Source organism: Tubulanus polymorphus, chromosome 2 (genome assembly GCF_964204645.1).
Source record: "Tubulanus polymorphus chromosome 2, tnTubPoly1.2, whole genome shotgun sequence".
In the NCBI taxonomy this organism is placed as follows: Eukaryota; Metazoa; Nemertea; class Palaeonemertea; order Tubulaniformes; family Tubulanidae; genus Tubulanus; species Tubulanus polymorphus.
In genome coordinates, this window is record NC_134026.1 from 27,176,221 (window position 1) to 27,191,955 (window position 15,735).

General features: G+C 35.4%; 2 protein-coding genes across 6 annotated transcripts; one reads left to right on the top strand and one right to left on the bottom strand.

The window, feature by feature from the left end:
- Positions 1–55: 55 nt before the first annotated feature.
- Positions 56–6,403, bottom strand: LOC141900290 (uncharacterized). Of its 5 annotated transcripts, XM_074787103.1 has the most exons (17): positions 6,257–6,403; positions 5,900–6,139; positions 5,730–5,812; positions 5,586–5,652; positions 5,279–5,500; positions 4,938–5,188; positions 4,356–4,538; positions 4,198–4,273; positions 4,019–4,108; positions 3,810–3,928; positions 3,663–3,734; positions 2,639–3,577; positions 2,461–2,556; positions 2,302–2,367; positions 1,017–1,073; positions 791–868; positions 56–696 (listed from the first exon to the last, which is right to left on the bottom strand). In XM_074787103.1, exons 2-17 carry the CDS (start codon positions 6,126–6,128, stop codon positions 541–543), a joined length of 2,784 nt encoding a protein of 927 aa, XP_074643204.1. In that variant the 5' UTR covers positions 6,129–6,139; positions 6,257–6,403; the 3' UTR covers positions 56–540. The 5 variants fall into 5 exon arrangements, 3 of the variants coding, with proteins under 3 accessions (XP_074643204.1, XP_074643205.1, XP_074643206.1); XM_074787104.1 differs by lacking the exon at positions 2,302–2,367; XR_012618679.1 differs by lacking the exons at positions 56–696; positions 791–868 and adding an exon at positions 1,928–2,004 and having other exon boundaries at positions 1,043–1,073.
- A 90-nt stretch (positions 6,404–6,493) lies between these two features.
- Positions 6,494–15,581, top strand: LOC141898727 (dual specificity testis-specific protein kinase 2-like). Its single transcript, XM_074784790.1, has 11 exons — positions 6,494–6,625; positions 7,030–7,280; positions 9,064–9,185; positions 9,940–9,988; positions 10,892–11,044; positions 11,433–11,515; positions 11,775–11,862; positions 12,242–12,325; positions 12,401–12,487; positions 12,584–12,728; positions 12,803–15,581. Exons 2-11 carry the CDS (start codon positions 7,050–7,052, stop codon positions 13,636–13,638), a joined length of 1,878 nt encoding a protein of 625 aa, XP_074640891.1. The 5' UTR covers positions 6,494–6,625; positions 7,030–7,049; the 3' UTR covers positions 13,639–15,581.
- Positions 15,582–15,735: the final 154 nt, after the last annotated feature.

Genomic DNA, 15,735 nt, shown 5'->3' on the forward strand with positions numbered 1-15,735 from the left:
CAAATAGTTGTAATTATACTTATACCATATGCATTTATTACATTATCATTTATATCACAAATAAACAATTATAATATCCATTATTATAAACCAACATATGTAGGCTAGACTCACAGAATCAAAAATTAGTATTTTCAATGAATTGAAAATGCCATTACTACATTTATTAACTACAAATAAGTTATATAATCATTCACAACTGACAAATAAAAGTTAGAATATTACTCAAGACATTCTAAATTTTGTGAAAAATATTTGTTGATGCCCAAATAATCTCTGGGCACGAATTGATACATTACTGGTGGTTGAACAAAGAACAAGAAACGTTTTTTCAGCAATACGCATTAACTGAACTGAATGAAGTAATTGATGACAAGATATCTCGTATAAATGCATTTTCAGTAAGTAATGAAATCAAAACTACACAGATACCTGGTAGCCAAAAGACTAGCCAACATATATAAATGCAAACTACTATAGTATGACTTTATGAAGAATGAGTACATCTAAAGCCAAAGTGACTGATCTCTGAACAAAATGCTACAATATACGTTTTCGTTTGTAGGAATCGGCGTAATGGCCGCCGATACCCTGCGAATGCTGACCAATATAATCTCCATCTGGACTTGGTTCAGGATTTGGGAGAAAGTGACTCGAGTCTCGTTTCAGTCCTTGAGGTGTGCCCGGTAAATGAGGCTGCAGAAAACAGATTTATAGTATAAACGATTATTAGGGTTTGAATGTGTGCGCATTGTGTACGTGTATTAAAATATTGGAATTAAAATCTTACCAAAGACAATGCCGCTTGTTGCTGTGCACCAGCATTGAATGCTTGTGCAAGTAAGTTCTGAATACTCGCTGTATCCATCTAAAATATCAAAGCCGTATTTAAGATTACTTGAAGTGATCAATTCAAAACATTGCTCAAAATATAAACTCTTTTATTCAAGAACTCTAAAACTTTGGCTGAATTATTGTGGGATTTCACTTGTATGTGCAAGAATATTCTGAGTTACCTGAGGTGGTGAACATGGTCCATTTAAATTACCAGCTGGTCCTTTCACTCTTGGCTGCTGCAAAAAAGAACAAAATCGTGATGAATGATTGAATATTATTAAGGGTTAAACCACGCGAATCCTTGATCTTCATCCAACATTCACTGTAAATAAAACAGTCCACTAAAAATGCCACATTCACACCAACTCACAAACGAAAATCATCAAAATTAAAAATCATTTCCACTTCTCATGAAACTCTTGATCAGCACTAATCAATAAACACAGGAAAGAAATCTGCCTTTTTCAGCATCAATACCATCTGCGTTACATCTGTTAATCATTCCACGTGGATATAATACAGGAACGGCAATATCCAAGGAAATACAAATACACTCATACAAATGAAAGCCAGCATCAATTTCTTGCTACATACTTTGTACTAACTAACATCTAATAATTCTATTCATAGATCCTTTTGCACAGAATGTACATGTATATGTAGCAAGATTAATTTGGTGAAGAAGAGAATTCATTTTGAACTCTTTAAGTACAACACATTGGTTTCACAATCACGAACTGTTCACGAATTTGAATCCGTAGCATACAGGCGCATATATATACCAACTCTGTGCTGAAACTTATAAGGCTAATTAATATATATTTCATCTGAATCAGTCAACTCCACATTTTCTATCCTACAATCTGCGTGTACACAAAATGTACACGATTATCTCTGTGAATTACTAGTAACTAGTAAATGACAGTGCAGTAAGACCCATCCTTCTTCACTTATCTTGCGATTTCTAAAATATTATGTATCTGCACCACTCAATTCTCATTCTCACAGCAGTGATCATGTATAATTTGTATTACGGTACGTGATTAGCTTATGACTATCAGTCAGTAATATACCGACGTGTTTTGAATACATTTTACCAACGTGTCAATGGGTTGTGACACAAGTATAACGTCGCCCGAACACGCTCCATGTAGTCAATAATCACCGCTGGAAAAGTATACAATATTCATTATAAAACATCTCACGGAAAATGTACAAATATTATTGATGCCTGATTGCGTACACCTTAATGATGCACATAGTCGGACATTATTTGTAAGATCAGATTTCCCAAACTGCAACATTTTATCTGAAAACAGAAGCATTAAGAAACCGGAAATCATTTAATAAACCTTCATATCTTTACATCCTTCATATATCATAAACTGGTACAAAATACGGATTTTTAAGTAATAAAAGGATCATAATCATTCATTAGCATTTGTACAAAATATCAAATATTACCTGTGCATTCGGCTGTGAGAAGGTATTGTACTGGTTATAACACTGAGACAAATAATCATTATATGCCTGCAAGAAATATTTCATATATCACTACAAAGTGAATACAGTAAATTGATGATCTGAGTTTTTTGTACAGTACGCATATATTTTACTACTTACGTTGTAATAACCTATGAAATCATAGCCCCCAGGAGAAAGTGGCTGTTGTTGGTGTGACTGATAATCACCATACATCCCTCCTACATTAGGACTATGCTGTTAAAATGAAAAGATGGAAAAATCACGATGAATATCTTTTGTGGAAGAATTGAGAAAATAAATGGCACTGTAATCTAACCTGGGCATGAGGTGGATGAGTATTCCATCTGGTCAATTCATATCCCAGTTCAGAATGTGGAGGCCCTTCAGATGATGACAAACTTTCCCAGGCTTCGTACTGTTCTGACTGTACTGAATTCCAGTTATCATGCAACTTCTGACTCCACTGATAACGACTTCTACGAGTATTGTTATTGATATTGTTATTATTCGGGCGAGAGTTCGGATGCGGCCGATCTTGCGAGCGATCCCAGGAATGACTACTGTCACGCGACTGAGAGCTACTTCTCGAGACTGACCGCGAGCGGGAGTTTGGTGGAGGCATCTGTGGGCCAGGTGGCGGTGGAGGTGGCATCGAAGTTACGCCTACTGGATTATTCATACTAGTCGGTGAAACATTTCCTGATGGCGGATTCTGGGCCAAATTCGTAATAGTATTCATTACATTTCCAAGTAAAGCTTGCAGAAAAGACTGAACCTGTTGTTGCTGGTTGGCGGCTGTCCCTCCAACGGTGGAGTAGTTACCAGTCGGTGTATTTGGTCTTTGCATTTGATTCATAGCTGGTCCTGGTTTGCGATTATTGTAATTAGTAAAGTTCACATTCGAATTAGGCATCTGATTTGGATGAATGGCTCTATTTCCAGGTAAATTTGATGGAGTAGGATTCATTGTACCAGCCAGAGCTCCGATGATTGAAGCTAGGGAATTGTTTGGTTGATTGGGAGGAATAACAGAAGGCTGAGGAGGTGGGGCCATTTCTGTTGACATGTTCATCAGTAATGCCTGCAGTGGATTTCCACTGTTAGATGGTTTATTACTCGTTGGTTGATTTCGATTCGTAGGTGTTTGCTGCTGCTGTTGTTGTTGTTGTTGTTGAAGTTGTTGAATGATGTTCTGTAAAAAGGCATTGGTCTGAAACATGACAGGGTTTCCGAGTATCGATTGCTGTTGATTGCCCTGAAATGATGGATCAAAACAACTGAATAGTAGTTCATTTATATTCAATCCATTCTCAATGCTCTCTATTTTAAGAATTACTCACCAGGTTTGTTTTGTTATCATTTGCCGCCTGTTGTTGGAGTATATTTTGGAGGTTTTGGAGACCAAACATAAGCTAAAATAAAAACTAGATATAAGTTATAAAAGTCATTTTAAAACAATTATCACCTACAGAAATGGATCTGTTTACCTGTTGCTGTTGAGGATTATTTTGCATCGATGCCACTAATAGAGATATAGCTTGTTGCATCATTGGATTAGATGATACTTGTGTATTTGGTGGTGGACCCAGAAGACCAGCAACGGGACCTATTGGTATATATACATTTTTTTAGTTTAGAAACACTTACTATGTATTCATATACAAGACTATTACTCTAGTAACTCAAGTATCTCTACCTGATTGAGGTATTGGTCCACCTCCATTCTTTAAGAGGGTCTGAACATTGTACTGTATTACTTGAAGTTGATGAAAAAGGTTCTTCAAACCTAGAAATGAATTAGAAATCAATTATGATCAAAGATATGAAATAAGCTAACGCTAATGACGATCAATAGTTTTAAACGAATCTAAATACCTTGAGCCTGATTTGTGTTAGGCATTTGTGGACTGGGTAAAATTCCAGTTTGAAACAGTTCTGGAGAATTGGTGTTCTGAAAGTGCACAATACTGGGTAAGTAAAATTTCATCAAAAATTGAAATCACTTCATCATCTCATCATTTGTCATTAGTTACCAAGGCATTGACAAGTCTGCTACAGATCTCCATTGCACTTTCACCAGGTATACAAAATGTAGCACGAATTTTTGAATCTTCAATATAGGTGCCATTCAGATCAGACTGGCATTTCTCAGCAGTCGAGTGGTCATTGAACTCAACAATGGCAAATCCGAGAGCGCGACCATCTTTCATCGCAATCTGCAAATATTTACCGGTTAGAGAAACTGTTTCAGACATAGTGGTCACTTTCTGCAAATTTACAAATTCCCTGATTTTTCTCCATGTTATAACACAAAATTCCATGAGTAAATCTGAGAAATTTCTTGGTTTAAAATATAATGTTACAATCTATTTATTTTTGATGAATCACGTATATTGATAAAAAAATGCATGGTCAATTACATATCCAAATTCCCTGAGTTTTCTAGGTTTTTTTGTGAAAATTCCCTCATTTTTTTAACAGATTCTTCTGATTCTCCGAGTTTTCTAGGTTTTCCAGGTTATTAGCCATTCGGTCAGAAGACTCTGCCTCGTTTGTCCAGAAAGATTAGAATTGAGGAGGCTACTATAAATGGAACAGAAAAAGAAACATTTTACCTGACAGTATAGCGGTTCACCGTGTTGACTGCACATGTTACGGAAGTCCTCATTATTGCTGTAACCTATTGGAAGGTGTTCAACAAACAGACATGTTGAATGTAACTGAGGCAGTGATATCAAATCCGGTAGAACAAAATCGCAGTGTATAACATTTCCTTGTACGCGTTTTCCGTCGATCTGTAAGCGAGCTGTATTTGTATGATCGCGATTGTGTGTGTATTGTACAAAACCATATCCTTTACTGATACCTACAACATACAGAAACAAACTGTATAATATCATCGGAAAGCTGAGAACTAATAAGAAACTGAATACGCTTGAACTACAGAGAAACTGACCCATTTCTTCAGACCGCATCAGAAAACATTTCTCTATATTTCCGTAAGGCATCACCAACTGACGAAATTCTTGGTCTTTCATTTCTAAAGGAAGATGAGCGACGCAGAGCAACGTTTCATTTGGATTCACACAGACATCGACTTCTGTACCCAATAATTTCTTATGATTCAAAACATTAGCAGATTCTTCGGCATCTTCGCCATTTTTCAGAGTAACGTAGGCTGAAAGGTTTTCAGAAAATACAATCATTATCAACATTAAGACCGATTCATTTACGTTGATTCAGGTTTAAATTTCGCAAATTACCAGTTCTAGCTTTTCGACTAATGCTTATATTCGCGACGCTGTAGCCACCCATAAATCCTTTGACCTCCTAAAAAAAGATTATTCATGCATTCACGAGAACAACATATGCACAGTGAGTATTAGGGTGCTTTTAACTAAACTTACCTCATATGTACAGGGAGGAATATTCCGTATGACAATTTTGCGCTGTTGATAGAATTCTTTTTTCATCTGTCCCCACAAATAATCTGTGCAAAGCAAAAATAAGTCGATAATGCAAATGCAAGTGATAATTCATAAGCTAGCCTGTCATCACTCATGAGGTACCGGCCAACCTGATTCTGAACTTCGTTGGTTTGTTTCCTCTTTATTTTCTTCGTGTTGCGAGGATTCTTCGGATGAGTTAGTAGATTCAACGCGAGTTAAATGAATATCGGTTTGTTCTACTTTTGCCTTGGGCCCAACTTTTTTGTCTTCCGAGGCCGAGGGTGGAATATTTTTCATGTTGTAAATAGTGGCATTGCTTTCCACCAAACTTTCATCGGTATTCTCAACAACTGACATTTTCAATAATTCTGAAAAGTAATAGAATAAGGGTACTTATAGGATAGATACGACCTAAAACGAGCAATAAAATTTGACGATCTGTTGATTGAATTGGTTTTAAATTTATATTTCTTATTATCATGTACCGTTTTACAGACGATTTCTTCCAATGATGATCTGATTATTCAATCATTCGGAGTTCAATTTCATATTCTTCTTATCGGAGAAACTTCGTTAGTTCAAGTACTCAGGGGAATTTTACGAAAACGCGTATTTTTATAACTAATTTTCATAATTTTTCCGGAATTCTCGAGAATACCGAGACGCGAAGCACTTCCCATCTATTGCGGAGAATGGCACGAGAGGTTTCAACGCCATTGCGGTCAGTCTATCACTTGTCAGTGTCATGAATGCTTCTCTACTACGTCGGAATGGACCTTATTAAACACTCTGGTGCTTATATTAGGAGCTGTGTTAATAAAAATGATGCGGCGGCCTAGAGAATTATTTTTTGTGTAAGTTTAAGTTTCATTGCAGCAGGATATTGCTTTATACTTAGATTGTAAACTTAAGTAAAGAAGTCTCTAGCCCTCTGGCCTCTCTCTGACTCTACGACTCTCCACACTACTGTCTTCTTCAATTCAGCGTTCTTGAGAAGAAAAAACAGAAGTAACAACTCTACGTTATTCTGTTTTTATTGCCTATAAGGCGGCCCTGATCATGATAGGCCTAATAATTTCAGCTTAATTACACTGACACTTAGGCTATAGTTTTTGAAAAACTACTCGTTGAAAATTATTTTTTCGTTGTTGCAATTATCTAGATAAATCCATCCCCGAAGTAAGGACATAGTCTAGGCCTATATTTATTTTACGAATGAGTTCTTTCTGATTGATTTATGTCTGTTATTAAATCACAGGTCAATAATGCGCTGATGTTATGACAAAATTATCCGACATGGATTCCTCAAATGCGGGGATAGAAGGGCTTATGAGAAATGAACAGCGTCAAGAGATGCAGGAAACAAGCCCGACGCTTCCGAGATCAGTGGCTGCTACTGGCTCGTCCTCTTCATGTCAAGCTCTGAAACATGCAGTGTCAACATTAAACCGTTTAGACGACTTTGCTTGTGAACTGATTGGTACAGGATTCTTCAGTGAAGTTTTCAAGGTAAATTTCACTTTGTTTCATATTTAGAGTTGATTCTGTGTGTCTTGATTCTGTAGAATTTATTTCAATTTTTTTTGATTTCGCTTCTATCGACTTGATCAAAGAGAGTGAATTGAATCCAGTCTAAACCACAGCCTACTTAGGCTTACTACTATGTCACCAAGGATAGGTAACACTGGATTAGGGCGCTTGATATCCTATTGGCCTGAATTACATCATAATACGCGATTTATTTTTGACTACAGAGTTAAAGACTAGCCTAATAGTTTATTTTCATTTATATAATTCTTTGCTGAGTTGGGAACACCAGTTGATCAATTGTTGAATCCTTATTTAAAATCATAAGATTCTTGAATTTTCTAGATTTAGGCTAACCTTTAGACTATAAATGTGTCTGAATCCAGATTATCGTGAAACTGTACAGGTATTTGAGTTGTCTACACCTGAGTGTGGTGTGTAGGCTGACTACCTCACGCATATAAACCCACACAGCGTCTATATTAATATATATCCATGTTTCCACTACTCTGGCTTCCAGCCGAAGATTCACTGTTTGTGTTTCAAGCACTCAGGTACTGAACGCTACTACTGAGATATACATGATGAAGTCTACTGTCTTGTCGGTTAACCATCTATATTTTTCATAAAAATATTTGCCTAGGCTGCTGAGATTTTATAATGATAAATAGAAGCTTATAGTCTATGTTATTATAGGTGTTTTCACTACCGCTAGTATGAACACATTGATTAGCTCTGTAGCAAATTTTCATTCAAGTCTAGTATGAGCTAGGAAAAAGCATTTATTGCCGCCGAGGAGTTCAATTCAAACAAACCCCATTTGACAAGAAGCGCCTTGAGGTCTTTTTTGAATAGCGCGGATGACTGCTTTTTTGCAGACACATTTCCGAGGGAGGAGGGACAAAAATTTGATAACCTATTTTTTGCCTATACCACCAGACAGAATATCTCAGAATATGGAAAAAATAGAGATAAAAATGTGATGTATATTTATCAAACATAGGCCTGTTTTATGTATAAAATAAGCTGTGATTGATCAGAATTGTCCGCAAGTTACAAACTCCTTTCCTGAGTCAATCGATATCTGGCACATTGGCCTCACAGTCAAATATTTCTTCAACCTCTTGAAATTGGATGACTGATTTTAACAGGCAAATTTCCAGGGAATGAGGGAATTATTTTTATTGATTCCATCAGCAAATCCCTCTTTTGAAATAAACTACACCTAAATTTGTGTCAGTAAATAATGATCATCATGGCTAGTGATATAACCATCTTACATAAAATCAAATGGATTTTACGTTTATCTATGTCTCTTACTGATTAATCTGGACATTGGACAACTACACTATATGATAGAATCTCACAATATAAAAGAAACGTCCACTAGCTCGAGGAAAACTCGAGGAAACTCTTCGACTTGGTTTTCTTTGATGTCGTGAGATTCTATTGTAAAGTGTTATAACACAGAGTCGTGTTTCATCAAGATTAGTGGACTTACATTTTGAGGTTTAAATCTCATTGTTCCCACCAATAGTTTAAAATTGATTGAAATTATTTCGATAAATCATTTCATTTTGATAATTTCACATCATCTGTTGTTGGATGAGTGATCGCGCACTTATTCTAGGATTATAGAGATTCACTCTTTCCGAGGTTTACCACCGTTTGGTTTAGTTAATCTCTGTTGCATGCATAGTAACGGATTTCCGGTATCTATTGATTCGTTTGTCACGAACGGCATTTTTGAAATTGATAATTTTAGGTCACGCATCGCATCACGAACAAAGTCATGGTGCTGAAGATGAATAAAAGTGTGAGCAATCGGCCGAACATGTTGCGAGAAGTGCAGTTAATGAATCGTCTTTCTCACCCAAATATTCTTAGGTATGTAATCAAAAAGAAAAGAAAAATAGTAGAACCATGAGATACCGCAGGGAAGCCACTGACCTCGACAACATGGAAAACTCAGGCAATTTGACCAATTTTAATGCCAAAAACTGGAAAATTCAGGGAATATTCGGATGCCATTGATTTACCATGCGTTTGTTTTGTCAATAGGCTGATGTGATTCGGGAATGAATCGTAGCATTTCAAGCCAAGAAATAGCTCTATATTCATCGGGGAAATTTTGCGTTAAACATGAAAACCTAGGGAATTTATAAATGGTTGGAAAGTGGCTACCCTGGATGGGACTGTTCTCCATACTTGATTCTCGCCTAATTCGCTGCAAATCTATATTGGTCGATATTATAACCCGGGTATCCCAGTAATTGATATTTGCTCTCCCGAGGGAATTGTGATATCTGTCATTTTGTTAATAATTTATTGAATTGTTGCCCTGAATTCATCTACCGCCTTTACGAGATGAGATTCCAAAGTCAAAGTGATTAATATTTTGGGAAAATTCTTCAGATTTTATTTTCGGGTATATGTCCGATTGAAAACGTTTTGATATTTGAAGTCATAGACGTTTTTTCATACGAAATAGACATGATATGAAAAATTAATTCACAATTAGGCCCTACCAAGCGTTGAATATGATATCGTGACACGTAGTCGTTTGTTTTCAGGTGAGTTGTTCGGTATTGATTTCCCTTGATATTACAGTTTTAATATGGTTAATTGATTTGTATTGCAGGTTTAAGGGTGTTTGCGTTCACGAAGGACAGCTTCATGCATTGACAGAGGTATGCCCCGCGTGTAGTGTAGATATACTTCATTTTCTAAACCCACTTACCCTGATTCAACTATGCATACACTAGCATTCCCAAATCATGATACTTAACAAACAGTCAGATTTTATTTCAAGTCGACGAGTTCAGTATTCAACTGAAATAAAGTCATTTCTGGTATTCAATTGAATAAAAGATTACGCAAACAATTTACAATATTTTTAAATAACTTTAGGTCAGCCTTATGCCATGAGTAATAATATGTACGTATGAAAGTAGGATGTATGTTTTGTGTTTTACATCCTTGTATGATATGTAAATATAGACATGAGTTATAGATGTTTTTATTCATTCATTATTGTCGTTGAATGCAACATCCTTTTTCGAGTATACTAAAAAATGTAATTGACCGCCATTTGTTAACGATAATATAGAAAATTATTTTTGAAGTGGAAAATTTATTAGTGATCTATTTCAAATGCTTTCATTGAATATTTGTGAATGTCAAGTTAAGCTTCTTAAATTATATCTCTACTTCTGATAATACTGATATACAAGATAAATTTCCTCTATGCTTTATGTCGGCTGTACTAGTGACGTCGAGCATTCTTTCATTTAATGAATACCTTCATAAATTTCTAAACCTACACATGCGTACCCAGAAAATACCGCCATAATAAAATGATAATAAAACTTTCATCAAAGTTTATATGAAATCATAGCACTTAATGGCTGAACTATAGAGTAGTGTTACTTGTTTAACGCGATTGAATAACTTTTCTACTTTAAAAGATTGTTTCTAAATTCTAAGGCTGTTGCACTTATATGAACCGGCCAAGCTTCTAAATACAGATAGCTGTAAATGATTAACCATTCAAATCTGGCGAAAAACATAAATCTATCGTTTCTGTATTGCAGTATATCAATGGAGGCAGTTTGGAGCAGGTACTAGCAGATAAAACCACTCCATTACGTCCATGGAACGTAAGACTTGGTCTGGCTAAAGATATCGCCATGGGAATGGGTTATCTACATTCTAGGGGTATCTTCCATAGAGACCTTACATCTAAGGTAACAGAAGAAAAATGTTTTAAGCAGAATCATTTAAAGAAGCTTATGTAAAGAAATAATTGTTCTTCAGTTATATGTTTACTGTAGTTTACCAGTATTTGATTAATGCTTAGAGAAAATTTTAAAATCCTCAGACTGAAACATTTGCGTAATAAATGACATTCCTTCATGTATATAATACTATTAGTATTTACTACACATAACTGTTGGATTAGGCTGAAATATTTGCATGTTGTTCAAGTATTATGCTGCTGTCATAATAGCTTTTCATGGATATTTACACTCGAATTGGTGCAATAGCTGAATTTACTTTCTTTTATAATAGAGTTGTGAATTTCATTAATTCTTATCATTTTGAATTACATTGTATTATTTGTATATGTTTTAGAATGTTTTGATAAGAAGAAATGATGATGAATTAACAGCTATTGTCGCTGACTTTGGATTGGCAGCAAAAATCCCAGATCCTCTGTATGTATACAGTTACTATGTTTGTTCAGTGCTCATTATGTGGGTACTGCAATTTACTAGTCAAACTATTTCATTGTAAACAAATGGTTTTACTGCAATATAGTTTTCATATCTAACTTGAATGAATTGGGATGGTAAATTGGATTAAGCCATTATTGCTGTAAATATATGACACTCAACTTGTTGACAATGGTGATGTCCAATTGAGAAAAATCTTATTTTGAATTTTTTGTTAACCGAGGATGGGATTTTTTTGCAGGAGTTGCACTCCCTCGAGTTTGTCAGTTGTGGGATCGCCTTACTGGATGGCCCCTGAGTGTCTCAAAGGTGAACAGTATGATGAAAAGGTATTTACTCTCCTCGCACCTGTGATAACGATACATGCTGTTTCCTGTCGTACAGGAAGATGGCAGCACCTATCTTGATGAAATTCTCATAGATGGCAGCTGTTTTTAGTTCATTTTTCATTGTTTTCTACAACAGGTTTTAGAAGGGTGGCCATCCCTGTCATTTCTACATTCACCCTTCTGAAAATCAGCCACCCTTTATAAAATATCTGCTGCTTTTACCAGAAAAAGAAGATTACACCAAAATTAATTTAAAGTTTCTACATTTTTTGGGGGATTGAATCTACTTCAGAAGCCAAAAAGTCATACACTTAACAATGATGGCAGCCCCTTTATGATTCCAGCATATGGAGAACATTATTTGAATTTGAATTTTCAGACTGACGTCTTTTCGTATGGGATCATATTGTGTGAAGTTATTGCCAGAATAGAAGCAGACCCTGACATACTGCCAAGAACCAGAGTAGGTACCCTTCTTATCGACTTTGATTCATTGATATAATTAACAAATACATGTATTTCATTCTCTTACTTTTAGAATTATGGTTTGGACTATGTAGCATTCAGTAATATGGTCGATGATTGTCCTATTGACTTTTTGCATCTAGCTTTTCGGTGTTGTCAGGTAATTTGATTCAGTAATGGCTCCAAATTAGAATTCGTGAAAGCTTTGAGACTGAACCATAATGAATATACCAGGGTATTCATTGGTATACTTTAGATTGATCCAAAAAAGAGGCCATCATTTGTTGAAGCAAGTGGAGTACTTGAGGAAATTGAGACGGATATGTTGGATATCGAACCACCTGATATGAGTTTTGTCAGTTTAGCAGAAGCTGCTGATGGCCTTCTAGCAAATGGAAAATGTAAGCATTGCAAGATTATGTACCGATGCATGATGTTGTCAGAGATTTTAGCTGCATTTTGGTTATTTTTCTAGTTATAAGGGGACACAAGAGATCACTATCAGATGAAACGTCTTTATCGCCTACATCATCAACCCCTCCGAGCGAACCGGATAATTGGTTACAAACCCCTTGTTTGTCTAGCATTCGACGATTCTCATTAGCTCCCGGTTTAGAGGATGCTACTCCACAAACTGTCGGCACCGTGATGAGCAAAGAGGATCCATTTTACACGCCGCATAAAGCCAATCCGTTTGCTTCCCTGAAAAAGTTTCGCGATGGTCGTAAAATATTAGGATCAATGAAAGACTCACAGTATTACTTGCCATCTCCGTCCATTGCTCAAACCCCACCCTGTACACCGATTAGCCCTGAAGATGTTGCGCATTCACTCGTTCACAATAACTTGCAGTGGCGACGTAAATGCCGATCATTACCATCTTCACCAACTTCTCTACGTCGTATTGTGAGACAAGATCTCTCATCACAGGAATCCTATCATCAACAGCTAACTGCTCGACAGAGGTCTGTGTCTGTGACTAAACCACCTAAACTACAAAAACAGCGCAGTTTATCGTTGTCTGATCATTCGCACGATTGTCTCCTTATCATTGACAAATCGGATGATGTGTCACAGGAATCCAACAGACATCGAAATTCGCAACGTAAAACACCGATGAAGAGGTATCTCGGTCGATCAAAAACTGCCAACTTGGAATACACACGATCGGTTCTTACTGTATCTAAAGAAATAGATGAAGCAGTGACACTCGATCCTGTGCATAATAGAAATAAACTCGAAAGCAAAAATCCAGTGCAATCTCAACTGTTCAAAGACTCTACAAAATCTAGTCCAATTAGTGGCCACTAATCAATGCACTTTTCCCTTCAAGTGAATGAATTACATGTATTTCACATTGTTGAAGGTGCAGTTTAGAAATCTTCACTATTACTATGCATGAAAATCTTTTTCACAGAGTTGCATTTGTGATTACAATACACTAATAAGTTTTTTGAAAGAATACTGGTGGTGATATGTGTGACATTATAGGTCTTCCAAACTATTTGATCTTAATGTTTCCTTCAAGAATATAGATACTGGTATTAATGGAATTGCACACTTCTCTTGCAGAAGGGATTCATTTCAAATTGTAAGCTATTTCATCGATTAGGTCTATCTATTTCAAAGCTGAATTTTATCTGAATTTGAAAACGCTGCCAATGGAATATTTTCTCACTTGCTATATATTTTTGGCAGCACTTATATGGGTACCATTTTTTTTTCCAGCTGAACACTTCTAGACCTCTACCTTACCTCACAAAAATTATAAAAGGTAGATTTTTCTCATTTTTAATATGGAGATTCTTGCTTTAATATTATTCAAGAACTTCTTCAAAAGGTTCTGGAGTACAATCATATGCAGTAAATTCTAATTGACGTACTGCTGCAGAGACATGGGTTACACTGTATACTATACTTAATAATTTGTGCATTTTGAAGTTGGTGCAAATACCGGTACTGTACATTTTGGTTATAAAAGAATATTAATAATGGATGTGTATTATAGATTTTGTATTTTGCTGTGTATAATATACTTTGTTTAAGCTGTTTATATTTTGTATATTTAATCTGGTTGTTATATGTTAATATGTTGATTACTAAATATAGCTTTGCTGCCATATTTCAGGGAAGAATCATGTTTCATAACTGAACATTTGTACATATTTACAGTTAATTGTTGCCTACTTAAAACTGAGATAATGACTCTACAATTTCATGATTAAACTACCTGTTATGGATTATGAGATACCCTGTACATGTATGAAGGAATATGAATAGGTATAAAGACATATCAAACATTTGGAAAATAGTTGCATATCAAACAGGCATGTGCAATCAAAACTAAATTCACTGGTTGTTATATATTTACGTTGTGAATTCCAAAAGTTTCCTTTTAAATGTTAATTTAGGAATAGTTATATGTATAGGATGAACGGACGGTATTTCAGGATATATGTGCCATGTTAAGTAGGTAGAATGACTCTAGGAATTTAGGAAAAACTAGTGTTGAATGATATAGGCTTTGATGGAAATATGAATGTGTAAGTAGTAGAACGTGATCACTGTCAGTACCTGGTGCTAATCCATTTAGCATGTTGCTTTAATGAATGTTATGAAGTTTAAAAGTAAAAAAGGTTTACAGTGGTGCAATTGTATATAAACATGTACATAAATAACGCATAGATTGTTCATTATTTCATTGATCGTTTCAATATTTCATTGTCCATTATGTATTCCCTCCAATGCTTTTCCGTGATAGAGTTTTAGATACAGATATTTCTAGCGCTCAAAATTGTACTCGTAATTAATTCAAAATTATAGATCGCATTCTATGAAAAATATTGTTTTTCATCTCGCGTCCACAGACTCTTGATTTTGGCACAAGCATCTCTTTTGAGCTTAAAAGCTGATTGATTAATTGCTCAATCTTTCAACAACTTGTTCCAATTTATTTTCAATGATGACATCAAAATATAGTTATTTATTCAGGAATCTAGCTTCAAATTCCCTTTAACCCACTCATACGTCGAGTAGTTTAGGCCACTGTGATGATTGTGAACTCTCTGTATTTCCACTGTTAAAAGATAGCAAATGTGTATACATAAATTCTCGTATCTAAAAGTATTAATAATATGATGATAATGATTATATATAATATGGATATTCATATGTAAACTCAGTAATTTATTGTTCTATGTTTCTACCTTGTACATTGACAAGTTGTTTTTTTTTCTAATAAAGAACTACAGACAAATAAATGTTATTTGTTGACTTCAGTAACTAGCCTAGTAGGATGTTTGGAGTCAGACTTGGGCTGCTTGTTAATCTGACCTCCATTACTCCAAGATCTGACATTGCTGATACGTGATATATCGTGAAATAAACGCCTCAAGGATTAAAAGTCGG

Bases quoted from the DNA above. Each gene is read 5' to 3' on its own strand.
- LOC141898727 (XM_074784790.1), top strand. From the start codon at position 7,050: ATGACAAAATTATCCGACATGGATTCCTCAAATGCGGGGATAGAAGGG. The intron at 11,516-11,774 runs GTATGTATACAG...ATTTTTTTGCAG, and splicing joins GCAAAAATCCCAGATCCTCT to GAGTTGCACTCCCTCGAGTT. The intron at 11,863-12,241 runs GTATTTACTCTC...TTGAATTTTCAG, and splicing joins GTGAACAGTATGATGAAAAG to ACTGACGTCTTTTCGTATGG.
- LOC141900290 (XM_074787103.1), bottom strand. From the start codon at position 6,128: ATGTCAGTTGTTGAGAATACCGATGAAAGTTTGGTGGAAAGCAATGCC. The intron at 4,274-4,355 runs GTAACTAATGAC...GTGCACTTTCAG, and splicing joins GCAGACTTGTCAATGCCTTG to AACACCAATTCTCCAGAACT. The intron at 2,368-2,460 runs GTAAGTAGTAAA...TATTTCTTGCAG, and splicing joins ATTTCATAGGTTATTACAAC to GCATATAATGATTATTTGTC.